This window comes from Aphis gossypii, chromosome 2 (assembly GCF_020184175.1).
Source record: "Aphis gossypii isolate Hap1 chromosome 2, ASM2018417v2, whole genome shotgun sequence".
In the NCBI taxonomy this organism is placed as follows: Eukaryota; Metazoa; Arthropoda; class Insecta; order Hemiptera; family Aphididae; genus Aphis; species Aphis gossypii.
Window position 1 is genome coordinate 32,306,330 of NC_065531.1, and position 13,964 is coordinate 32,320,293.

The 13,964-nt window shown below is 27.7% G+C and overlaps 1 protein-coding gene across 4 annotated transcripts; it reads left to right on the top strand.

Annotated features, from left to right (window-relative positions):
• Positions 1-1,964: 1,964 nt before the first annotated feature.
• Positions 1,965-13,435, top strand: LOC114123046 (protein NDNF). Of its 4 annotated transcripts, none has more exons than XM_027985894.2 (9): positions 1,965-2,093; positions 5,578-5,747; positions 10,571-10,704; positions 10,802-11,060; positions 11,130-11,283; positions 12,056-12,277; positions 12,352-12,588; positions 12,685-12,980; positions 13,057-13,435. In XM_027985894.2, the coding sequence occupies exons 2-9, from the start codon at positions 5,581-5,583 to the stop codon at positions 13,193-13,195; spliced, it is 1,608 nt and encodes a 535-aa protein (XP_027841695.1). In that variant the 5' UTR covers positions 1,965-2,093; positions 5,578-5,580; the 3' UTR covers positions 13,196-13,435. The 4 variants fall into 4 exon arrangements, with proteins under 4 accessions (XP_027841695.1, XP_050056481.1, XP_027841694.1 ...); XM_050200524.1 differs by lacking the exon at positions 1,965-2,093 and adding an exon at positions 2,151-2,719; XM_027985893.2 differs by lacking the exon at positions 1,965-2,093 and adding an exon at positions 3,133-3,491.
• Positions 13,436-13,964: the final 529 nt, after the last annotated feature.

Here is a 13,964-nt window from a genome sequence, read left to right on the forward strand (position 1 = left end):
TAGAAATGCATTATTGAATTCTACTTGGAAAATAATATGTGCAAGATACTTCATCGTCATATTACGTAGTATCTCATCATTTCACACGATTACCAATCTATTGAAATTTGAAGTTTTGTATTATTAATACAATTCTATAATATCATCATAATTTTTGCCAGTTAAGCAAATATTTTACCGATCAATTTTCGTTCAAGTCAATATTTTTTATAAATATTAATGTGTTTAATTTTCTAAATTCTTTCATCGTTGATCTTATATTTTAATATTATTCATGTAATATCTAAGAAATAATATTTGAATAAGTGGATAAGTTGTTATTATTTTATTAGTTAATTTATTTTCAAAGCTTCAATTAACATCAAGTAAAATAAAAAAAAATCATTTTATAAAGACATAGAGTATACTAAATATTAGAATACCTAATTGCTAGTTAACGTAATATAATAATTTATACTATATACAATACATAAATACTTTTTGGTATGTGTATGATGTTATAAACTCATTACTTACATAAGTGTTAAAATAGAAAAAATAGAATTTTTTAAGTCAGCATTGTTTTAAAGTTATTATTATCATTACTTTAATTCAATGATTGATTTTTTTTTTATATTATTATTAAAAAAAATAATTGGATAAGATGCTAAAATATAAGATTTGAAAGTACTGAATATGTGTATTGTGTATAATATAGAAGTAAAAATTACAATTTTACTAATATTAAAAATAATAAATTCATTTGTTTGATTTAAACTATGTTATTATCTTGTTAATTACATGAATGTGAACATGCTCACAAAAGGTTTTCTAAAAAAAAGATTAAAAAGCAAAAGTATCTGTCTGCACAAAACAATTAAAACATAGAACGATTTTTCTATTAAACGATTTAAAAAATAAGAAAAAAAGCAACTTATGCAAGAAAATATTTTACTTACAGAGTGAATGATTATAAATTTTTGTTATAATAGATGAAGTAAGGTCATGTCAGACAGTAAGTTATTTGTGTCACTATTAAAGATTAATAATAATAAACTAAAATCTTCAAATTACCATATCTTTCAAAACCATTATCATGGGTGTATTATAATATTTAGTATTAACATTTTAATAACTGAATAACTAAATAACTACTTGTTATAATTTTGAATTAATAACGTACAATTTACTAAATAATTTATAATAAAACAAATGCTCTCGTTTGGAAACAGACATTTGTATGTCTACAAAGTCTTTAAGTATTACAAAAAAATCTCAAGAATTTAAAAATATTATGTTCTTAAAGTACATACATTTAATACTTCCAAAACTCAAGTTTTAAGCAACTTAAATATCTTTTTCAAAAAAAAAACTTTTGTATCCATTACGAAAAGAAAAGACATGGTTTAAGGTTTCTTTCCTTATAAAATGTTATTGCCATTTTAATCATAAAAGTAACTAAAAAAATAAAATACACAATATAGTGTATTATATTATATTAATTTAAAGATGAATGTTTTGAGTTACTCTTTTAGTTTATATTGTGAGATTTTTAGTATACTGCTGTAGTTGTACTATTTTTTATTGCAAATATATCATTTTATTTATGTATCGAAAATTTTATACAGCTGCGGTCTATAATATTTATTTGTTGTGAGGTTATTGACCCCCTCACCAAAGGATATTACTGTACCTATATTGTGTACATTAAACACTGCATACAATTATGAACATTATACGCTGAGTTGTTAATATATAATCGATACAAAATGATTGTGTCGAATGATTTAAGTTAGGTTGACTTTTTCAATTACAATTACACAAGCCTATATTTACAAAATAATACACCATTATTATTTTGTCAATATTTGAAATCAATATTGGTTACTATATATTATTGCGAACCAGTTTGTTAAAATTTCGTGGACCGGATTTGGCTCGGCGGTAGTGGCAGTGGCCGGCCGTTTGCCAATATAATACCTACAGTATAGGTCCTACACTAACACGAGTATTTTCTTCTGTCGAAATGCATCATCGAAAACGATTATACGCATTTAGTATCGGACGTCGATCACTACCGTACGGATTATGGCTGAGATACGGCGATTAGAATAGTGAGTAATAGTATAATAAATTGTATACGAATACGGTGAAACAATTCTATGGTTTTGTTCGGAGGGTCTGTGTCAGTGAAAAAAAAAAAACGGTGTTTAATACACCGATAAAAATTATTATTTCCCGTGAGTGTATTAAATTTATAAAATGTATTTAAACATGAATAAATCGTGCGAAATAGTTTTTGATTAAACGGTTCGATCTATTAATTAAAGTAATGTAAAACTATTCACGTTAAACCGCGTTTAACCCGATAGGACGACAAAATTCGTACTGTGCAACTTACACGTCAGTTACGATGCCGATTTAATCGTAAATTTTTCGCACACGAGTTATTCCTGTGGTTTCTTGGTCACTGTATACGTCTTTAGGTAAAGTTTCAGCAGCATGTTGATTAAAAATCTTCAGCTGTTGGACTCGAGCGTATAGTGTGGTGGTCACGTCAATGACGGCAATTCCTATCACGATGGCGAGGGCGGAAGGGGTATACGAGTATTAATAAGAGAGAGAGAGAGAGAGAAAGAGCGAGCGAGAGAGTGAGTGTGAGAGAGTGGCAAAGAGAGATAAATTCCCATGCTACTCAGGCGCCACACACGTTACTCATTGCGGATTCTGCACCAATATCGTGAGTTCTACAGAAAAAAAAATCGTATATATATTATTATTATTATCGTGCGTGCGCGCGTGTGATTTGTGAGTGTACGAGTGTGTGTGTGTGTGTATGTGCATGTCTAACAACAAAAGGCCGGTAAAGCACTCGGTCTGCATTCCGTGTGTACAAGTCGAAGAGACAAATTGAATTATCATATACGCACCGCATTTATAGCCTCCAGGGGTCAAGGAATATTTACCCTGACACTAAAGAATAGCGCACAGTTTTTCCTTTCACGATAATACAGTAATAATAATAGCAATGGAAAAAAAAAAGACGACGATGAAAAAATAATAGGAAAAAGAAATGAGAAGGAATAATAATAGTAATAATAATAATAATATAAAAAGGTATGAGAAAAAAATAAAGCAACATGGCGCATGCGTGATAGGCGGTTTGGGGGGTGGGCATATGGTGGATTGTCTCTAAACAGGAGTAGAGGAGAGCATATGCGACAGTCCAGACTCCAGTTTGGATTTTATAAGGGCTCGGTTCCGTCGCACCACCGCCGGTAGCTGCTGCTTGAACGTTGTCGTAAAAGTATTGTTATTTCCGTCGAACTATTTATTTATATTTAATTTATTATTGTGTCATTAATAATTATATTTAAATATAATTTTTAATAAATAAAAAATTACCCGTGCATTCTGCAAAATCATTTAATCGAACATAATAGTTAAAACCGTTTCGAATCAATAACATTAATGGTGAATGTTTCCTACGACGTCCAATTCGACTAAACCGAGTAAGTACACCAAGTAAATTGTTGTATATTAATTATTTTCGTGTGTATAATATTGTACACTTGTTAAAAACGGTTATTTTCCTTACACACATTGTTAAATCGTTTCACAATAACCAATGAGTGTACGTCACCCCATCGAGCCATTGCTGTACGGTTTAGGCAAAGCTCCAAAATATTCAGCGACGAATTCCGCGAGGGGATGCGACGACGCATTTAGAATAAAATACACGTGTGTTTTCTTATCTGGTCCTCCAGTCTTATTGCATTACGCATGCCCTATTCGATGGATTGTTTTTCGTATTTTTTTTTTTTTTTTTTTTTTTTTTTTAATACCATACACTAAAAATAGATTTGCTGCTGTCCGGTAAAATGAGTAATTGGCTTCGTATCACCACAATTCACAATTGTTCATATAATATAAAGTAAGATAACAATGATCACGGGACATATTTAATTTGTATTGTCTCTTGAAAGAAGTTTAAAATATACTTAATGTATATTAATGTAAGAGTAATTTTTTGAATTTCAGTATAGTAAAAATGTATATTTTAGTATGACGTATGATTACAACAATGGTAATTTTTAACTCTTATAAATATATTCTTTAGAATATTTGGTTTTGGTGATAGCACAAAAATGTTATATTGTATTATTCAACTAACATAATATAATATAAGTATACCATATACTTTATATATCCTTTTAAAAAGGTGAATCAAAACAACCCTCTTTCAACCATTGTTGTAGATCCTGAGGTAAAATCTTTTTTCAATTCTTCAGCCTAATCCCACATATTGTAATTCCTTGAGATATTTCATTCGATCATGTTATACTAATAATACTTATAAGCTGTTTACTCCTGTCTCACCATAGTTGCATCAGCCATATATTTATTATTATGTATAAAAATATACGTTTTCATAATAACGTTAAAGGTAAATTTACTACAATCAATTAACTCTAATTCAAGTGACATTAACAAATTGATTGAATAATATTATGTTACATTTTATAAACGATTAAAGTAATAATTTGTAGCCAATAGCATAATTATGATGAGTACCTGTATAGATTAAAAAAAACCGGAGACTTGCACCTATAGGCGTTTTTATTATTGCTATTTTTAATGTTAATAAAAAACTGACTCGCCCCTTGTAGATAAATCTAATATTAAAACTTAAGACATTTATGTAATTCTTTTAATATTTAAAAATGGTTTTATTTTTTGTCACTTGATATTCATTTATTTATTTCATGAAATAATAAAAAAGATCTCTATACTCGGGATACATAAATATATAAAAAAAAATATTATCATATATCTACATAGTACGCAAATGTTATAATCAAAATGATGCGAATTCGGCAATATTCACTTATGAGAAGGGTTTCATGCTGCGATTTTATCGTGTATTTACTGATTTTGTCAGAATTGCAAAATATCACATCACAAAAAAAATCTACCTAAAAAAAAAACGGGAACTAAATCTCCCGGTGTAGACTTACACGTGTGTGTGCTCGTGCACGAGCGTGTGTGTATATAGATATGTGTGTATGTACGTGTGTGTGGTATGTGTATGCCATTATTGACTAGTACATTTTTTTTTTCGAAACAGTGGCTTCCCTTTCTAACTTCCAGGTTCTGTTTTTTCCAATACTGTTTTTTCTTTATTATTATTTTTTTATGTTTTTTATGTAAATAAACTTGTTCGTGTCGTCTTTGTCTGTTTTTTCTTTCATTTTACGTGTTCTCTTCGTGTAAAATTAGCGACCAGTTGAAATTCGAACCCGTAATATCTAGATCTCCCGTCCACTGCTCGTTTTGCTCCTCGCCTATGGAAAAATACCCCACGAGAGGCGCATTGTTCTTCTTTCGTAAAAAGAAACCTCCTTTACACTCCCACTACACATAATCCGTTAAGAGGGATGACTAAGTACTGAACAAGAGGTAAATATGTATATATATATGTGTGTGTGTGTGTGTGAGTGTGTTAATATGAAAAGCTGTTCACCGTTTTTGTTACATTTTAATACATGTGTATTTTGATTCTTTTTTAATGCTTTTTTTTCTTTGTATGATATTTAGGCGATGCTAGTGCGGTTATGGTTGGCGGTATTAATGGCCGAGTTGTTAACAGTGGTCGCCTTCAAACCGCTGGAGGCTAATTTAACACGCGATGGACCTATAACGAAATCAATGCTTGTTATACCTCATGATTTCGATCATGTTGTTCCAGTAACCAAATTTCGAACAAAGTAAGCGTTTTTGTTTATTTGTTATTATTTTTTACCCATTTTGTTACACATACCATTTAGTAAACATTAAATCTACATTTATAATAATTTATAATAGATAAATAATATTTAAATATATTCATATTATTAATTCGTTGAAATGTAATCATAAAACTGTAATAGATACAAAATGTGTGATAATGCGTAATACACGTATTGTGATTAAGTTATCAACATAAAATAATTAATACAAATAGTTAACAGATAATTTCAATTTCAAGCATAAATTATTATTGTTACATATTAATTAAGTTTGATATCTTGTTTATTGTTTTAAATTTGTATGACATGAAGTAATTCAATAATATCTACAATTTTATTTTTCTTTGATTAATTACCAATCTAAATATTAATCTATACTTATATTAATGAAATACATTATTTAGAATAAATCTTAAAATAATGTATTATTTATCAAATAAGTATACTGTTCGAAACACCGATAAGGTGAAAATGATATTAAGATATAATACGGCGCCGATGTTCGTCGATAATGATATTTTAAAACTTTAGTGTATGAACGTATATGACGTTTATATATCGTATGAACCCGACAACTAACGGTCGGTAAGTAACTAAATTATTCTCACAAACAATTACTAAATATACTTAATAAATTGTGTTTGTTAGTTATAAGTGACATTTAAGTGTATTTATATTTATAATTATTTTTTATTTTGTTATCCTTATTCAAGTTTCAAATTAAAAATTTTTCATGATATACTCGTAAATTAAAGAAATTTTTTATTTTATTATTATAATAACAATAAAAGTGTTGAAAGTACGAAATTAAAAACTTATACTTAATTTTTCGTTCCACAATCAAACATATAAATTTGTGTAAATATTTTTTAAATTTTAAATGACTTACTTTCAATAATTGATATTTATAAATAACTATAAAATCGTATAGATTAAAATATCAAAGACAGAAATATTAAAAAAAATATATATATATATATATATATATATGTATATAATATACATAGCAAGTTCTCAAACTCGGACCACATTTGTACCAACTTTATGTTTAAAGTATATAATATACCTATAATATAATATATACTTGTATATATTATTCTATCAGATGTTTCATATACAGATATAAAATGGCATGACTAGATAAACACGAGAAATTTGTTTTTATAATTATATAGTTTCAGAAAATATTTTTCTCTATCTATAATTGTCTATTTTTATGTTTATATTTTTGATTTTTTTTTGTGCCTAGTTTTAAATAAATCCACTTTTTCAAAATGCGTGTACTAAAAGTTAAAATAATGTTAATAACTACAGTGGACACACGTAAAGCTATTTAATAATAAGTATTAATCAATTATCGAAAAAAAAAAATGTAAAAATGTTATGAATCACGAAAAGACCTCATAAATATATATAGTATATAAATAATAAATATATAGATATATTGAATATATAATAGGTTGAATTACGGTACTACGTAATATGCATAAATAGTTCCATGAATTGTTTCATCTATAAATTATTGTTGAAGTTTAGAGTGAGGTTATTTGGAAACGGGGATTTAATAACATGTGTGGTTACGCCAATAAGATCGCTTTATCGTTTTATTTTAGTAGTTAAGATTGTACATCATCTACCTAAACCTAACTGAACTATCCAGCTTTTATCGTAAATTAATTTTGTTTAAATAAGATAGTTTTTTACATATATAATTACTACCATATAACGTGCAGTTTGTAGTTAAATGCATATGTTCGATCTAGAATTATGTTAAATAGTTTCATATAAATAATTTAAGCAAAATTTATTATCATATTATTTTATTTTTAAGCGCTTTTATTGTGTAATACCATTCATAATTTTAAGTTTTTTTCCGATGAGAAATTTTTTTTAAGAAATATACATTAATTTCACACAAAATTAATAAATAATTAAATATACTCGTTATACGCGATTAAGTACTAAGTAGGTATTTAAATGCATTAACTATTTTCTACTGTTGGTAATTAAATGACTATTCATTTGTATTCATTTTATTTCACTTTGTTTGGTTTTTTAAAACTAAGGAATATGAAACTAAAATACTAAATCTACTAAGGGTGTATACTGTATAGTATTCATTTCAATAATATGTAGATTTTTTACGCAGACGAAATTATTTTAATTTTTAATTAGAGTCTACACAAATTGATTTTAGCATGTGGTGCATTATATTTTTGAACACAGTTATCTGTTTTTTATATTAATCTCTAAAATCACGTATTACGAGTAGAATAATAAATTAATTTTTACAATATTTAAAATTTAAAATAAATTAATATTTTATCGTTGAAGTATAAAATAAATACGTTATGCAATAACAATTCGTTTTAATAATGTGCATTAATCTCAAAATTGTACATTATTTCAAAGTTTAATATCCTAAAAATCACAATGAAAGTATTTTTAAATACGAAATGCATAGAAAAAATTATTCAACCTTGAAAATCATGGTCTACAACTCTATAGGTAGCTGGCCGCCATAAATAAATAAATTTCTTGTCAAGTGCATTTTTTTCACTATTTAAAAAAAATTGCCCGTTAGACATACTATAATTATTACATAAATAACATAGTATTTGTGGTTAATATTGTTCACATGTTACAATTAATAACAATATATACGATAGTCAAGTCGATCAGTTTATGTGTATGCTATTCTCTACAGGGACTTTTTGCAGTCGATATTACCAGATGTTGGTTTTAAAATAAAAATTCAACAATTAAAATATTTAAAAACATTCTAAACATAAAAACTTCAACTTTAAACTTATTTAAATAAAACAAATGAGGTTGTACAATAATTAAATTTAAGTTTAAATATCGGATTATGTTTAGTTCTTTGAACCCATATGATAATATTATATAATAGCATTAGATATTTATTTACCTATAAGATGAATTTCTCAATTATTAGATATTGTTAACATAGTGAAATTAATCACGAAACAACATACCTACTATTTTATTCTATTTTAAAATACGCAGTTAAATATCTATCAGTGTTAACGTATAATTTTTTTTTCTGAAAATAAATAAACTTATAGGTTCTATATTTCAACTATGTGCATGGTAAAAAGTTAAAACGCCATAAAATATGTTATATTTTGAAATGAAATAGACTATAATTCTTACATATAATTATTTAGAAAAAAAAAATATAATCACCATTATTAAACACTACTTTAAACGTTTAACGATAAAATTATCGAAAACTGTTTAAAGAGTTTAGCTGAAAATACAAACACCGACGGATTCCAGACGTCAATGTCCTCAACAATAGTTTCTTATAATAAATCTTAATAATATAATATGACGAGTTTCTGTTATTTTTTCAATACGAAACACGAACACGCGAGAAGTCAAAAGTCTGTATAATAGAAACAAATATTATAATACTTTATGCGAACAACGGTAATTCATCTTTATTTTTGTAGTTTTTTTTTTTTTTATTATTTAATATTACCGAATTTTATATCTATTGGCAACGTAGCGGTGTGGTGGGCCCGGTGCACCGAATTATACATATACTACCGGTACCGCAACCGGTTATGCGCATTGATCAGAAATTTTGCACAGGTGGTGCATTGATAACGCGAACCGGATACCACACGCGTAATAATAATGTGACGTCGTTTAAATATTATAAAAAAGAAAGAAGGAAAGAAAAAAATAACGAAAAAAAAAAAAAAATTAAATAATAGAACTGCTATTATAACAATCCGAAGCGTTGTGCTCGCAAGTCGCATTGACAAACCGCGTAACTACCTGCACTCTGCATGGGTTTGACCTTTAACACCGACATTTACGATAACAACAATGCAATTATATACTTCCTTGTGATTTCGTACAATGTCCGCATTATTTTATACACGCGAATGTGGAGGTATTAGATATAGCCAAAATTAGCCTTGGCCCAGATAAAAAAAAAAAAAAAAAATAAGAAGAAGAAAAAAAACCATAGTCTAGACACTCAGAATTCCGTATCCGAGTGGAATCTAAATGCTTATAATGCGTTCGCGCATAATAATGTACCTACGTTGCACATATGTGTATTAATGTACACGCTCGACGAGCAAACATTATAATTAGAAAGATATTTTTCACGACAATTTTTCGCATCCTCTGATCACTCTCACGCTTTCACCTGTCCGGCTAATTTTTCTCTTATACGGTTTAACATGCAAGCCGTACTTACACATTCGTAATACAAATGCCCTTCATCATTTTCTTTTGATATCTATAGGTATTATAGTGCACGTAGTTTGAATGATTTTTTTCAGAAATATTGAATATATATATATATAAAATAAAATGTTATAAATCTCGTACATAAATTATAAAGGAAATACGAGTATGTCTCCACAATAATTTCCAATTTTTTTTTTAAAATTTAAACAATAATAATAATGATTAAATTTAATTAGTTACAATAGTTTTTATATTTTATAAGGTAGCTTAAATAATTTAAAATTTAATTTTTGATTTTTGTTTGGATAAATTAAATATAAAATAAAAAAATTAATGTATGGCCTATATTTAAATGTAGCTATATCTATGTAACTGATGCTTAGTGCTTAATACTTCGGAACAATACGTTTATTTTTGAACGATTTCAGGTCAGAATTCTAAGTCACTGTCAACGATCAGATATTACGAGCGTACTTATTACAATAGCCGACAACCCTTTAATGTTACGGGTGGCCTCTTGCTATAATATAGTTGATAAATAGCATTTGAAATAAAGGTGTGTGTTTTTATAGGTTTCACATTTTGATACCCCAAGACTCCGACCGAAATCTGTCCGTGACCGTCACGCCGTCATGCAACACCGTGCTCAACTGGGACTTGAAGTTTATACCTTTAACAAGATTTAACCAAACAGTTGTCATATTATGTAAGTTTTAATCAAAAGGAACATCTGTTCTAAAATAACCAAGTGAATTCTTATATTTATTAGTATTGTTTACGCAACATATTTCCATATACTATAGGGAACAATAATAAATCGAGTGATATAGGAAGACTACTCATAGAATACACCGGTGTATCCATACCTGTCACATATGATCATGGCAGAGCAAATAGAGGTCTTTACGTTATATCAGCCCAAACAGCAGCTGGCGACGATTCAAATGCTATGTTTTACGTTGGTCTAAAACAAAAATCACAAAAAAAGCAATTCGGCTACCGTCCGAATGGAATAAGAATCAAAAAAGGTGGTCAAAAAATTTATTTAAGATGGAATCTAAGGTAGACTTAAATGAATTTATACCATACACACATGAAACTGTCTAAAATTAATATATGTATTATTTATAGTCACATAGACCATCATTTAATGAAGTACAGTCTTGTAGTCAGTACATCAAAAATATATACGACGATCTGCGAAGCTGAACTTCGTTTGGAAGAAAAACAAAATATAAATTTTACTTATTCTGATGACGATTTACGACTTGACGATAGATTAGAGGTAAATTAACAGTTGATTATCTTACAAAATAAAATACCTATATTTATTATTATTTATTAATATAAGTTACAATAAATATATAACCTGAAATTCAATGATACTAAAACTATTAGTTGGGTATTTAATTGTTATCTTATTGATAATTTATTATAATACAATTTTAAATTCTATACATGTATACTATACTTATGATAACTCTATTTAGTTAATTAGGTGTTTCATTATTTAGAATGAATGGTGAACGCTCTTAATGAGCACAGAGTAAAATATAAAATTATGTATATATTTTAATTAATATACTATATGTTTTATAATATATTATATTATATTATACTGATTCGTAAATAAATTATAATTTTTTTTTAATTTTACATTATAGAAATAACTTAAATTTTTACAGTTAATTCCAAAAATAATAAAAATGTTAAAATATGACGTAATTTATATACATGTATATTGTATAACTTGAATAACTTCATATTTCACGATCGACAGATATTAAAAATATGCATTTTTTATACTATCAGTATTATCAATTTTATTGTATTCATTATTTTATATATCTCAATCAACTGTTAATATTAATCAAAATTGCATTATGCTTTAATCATTTAAAATTAAAACACAAAATTAATGTTGACTTATTAAAATTATTGAAATTAATTTTTGCGCTATCTCACTCTTCTATCTATCATAGAGTGTGAAATAATTATACACCAATTTTAATAAATATATTTATATTTATATTGCAATAACTTTTTTTGTAATTTAGATACATCATTTGGGATTTAACACAAGTTATACGTTGAATGATTTAATTTATGATGAAACGTACTATTTTACTGTGTTTGTGTTGCACGGACCTCATATAGCCACACACCATGCCAACGCTACATATAAATTTCAGAAGTCCAAACCCATTGGACTAAAAGATGCGAAACCCAAAATGATCAACCTGAGGGCTCAAAATGGAAAAGCATCCTTCAGGTACAAGGTTGGTGGGCTGTTTAATTGTTGTGGGAAACATATGTTGTTTTATTTGTATGATTATTACGGTTATTATTTTAGGTGGGAAATAATAGGCAGTTGGCAAAAGATGTTCCTCCTAATACATTATATTGGTACGTCATGCCATGTGATGGAGTGGTATACGTTGAAATTCGTTGTCGTAAAACGTTATTAATAAATAAAAGAGTTTTCGGTTACGAGAAATTTATCTTAAACAACACTAAGAGCGGAGAAAGATACGTGTTAAAAGTGGAGTCCGTGTCTGTAGACGAGACTCAACGCATCAGATCAATTGAGGTTGGTGTGTAAAATACTTTTTTTTTAAAAAAAAAAATAATAATAATTTAATAGCCTATTTTAAAATAATATTGTAAATTGTCGTTATTGAAATAGGTAATGGCCACCGTACGACCAGAAATGATTCAAATGCCAGACATGCCGAGTGATCTAAGTATTCAACAATATGTCGAACCAGATGATTGTCAATCTGTAAAGATCGGTTGGTTATCAGCGAACTCACTGACTGATTTGAAATATTGCGTGTACGTACAAGAGAATAGTAACAGCTTGGAAAGCGTAGACTTTTCAGTAAAGCCAGATCAGTGCAAAGTTCGATATGGCAAAAGTAGAAGAAGTGATTTTTCTAATAATTATCGGACGAAAACTCGATGCTATATTGGAGAAAAAGGGTACACAAATTTCATTATAATTATTTATTATTTAGAGGACTCTTTTATATTAATTTTATTTTTTTTTCGAGCTTAGAATAGTTTTAGTAGAAAAGATACTCAAGCTTAAGCCATTAACAACCTATACCATTCAAGTTACAGTTACTAAACCAAGAGGAAGAACACTATCGTACGATTTACTAAAATTGGACACAAACTCGTGTGGGCTAAACTAAAAGACTATTTGTATCACTTTTGCTGAAAATCAACAAAAGCCATTCATCCATCATTATTGACAAAAATGTTGACGATCGATATTCGTTTCGTTATCTTCTTCATCCTGTAAATTGTAATCCTTCATAGTATTATTACGTTTAAATACTTTATATCGTAACTATTTTGTAGATTTTATTATTGTTACTATTAATTTTTATTATCTATATTTATTGAAAATAAAATTGACTTCCAAGGATTTATTTGATATTATGGTACTGTGACGTTAAAAAATAATAATGTAAAGCTAAAAGGAATGTGGAACGCCCCATTAAGAAAAAAAACATCTGGCGTATTCGGAACCTCTACGGCTAGTTGGTATACATACAGAAAAGTTATTAAACAGGTACAATTCATTTCAAAAAATACTGAAATAAAATTACATTAAGTAGTTTAAGGGAGGTTATACATAAAATATATATATACAGTATACATACATATTACATGTAAACATACCAATAAGGCGTTGATGAGTTGGAAAAATAAAACATTAAAAATAGGTACCTTAGAGCATATTATTAGGTACCATGCTGATAGGGTAATCATGTCAGAAGTATGCTTAAGGAATTCAAGTCCATTAAATTTGGGGTACTGTTGCTGTATAAGGAACATTATATATTATATTAAGGGTTAGTGAACCCGAAGTGAGTGGTGGAGAATAACCTTCGGTTAATTTAATGAGTTCCAGATTTTTTTTCCAGTTTTACAAGGGTTGGTTATAATAACACCGAC

Bases quoted from the DNA above. Each gene is read 5' to 3' on its own strand.
- LOC114123046 (XM_027985894.2), top strand. From the start codon at position 5,581: ATGCTAGTGCGGTTATGGTTGGCGGTATTAATGGCCGAGTTGTTAACA. The intron at 11,284-12,055 runs GTAAATTAACAG...TTTGTAATTTAG, and splicing joins GACTTGACGATAGATTAGAG to ATACATCATTTGGGATTTAA. The intron at 12,589-12,684 runs GTTGGTGTGTAA...TTATTGAAATAG, and splicing joins AACGCATCAGATCAATTGAG to GTAATGGCCACCGTACGACC.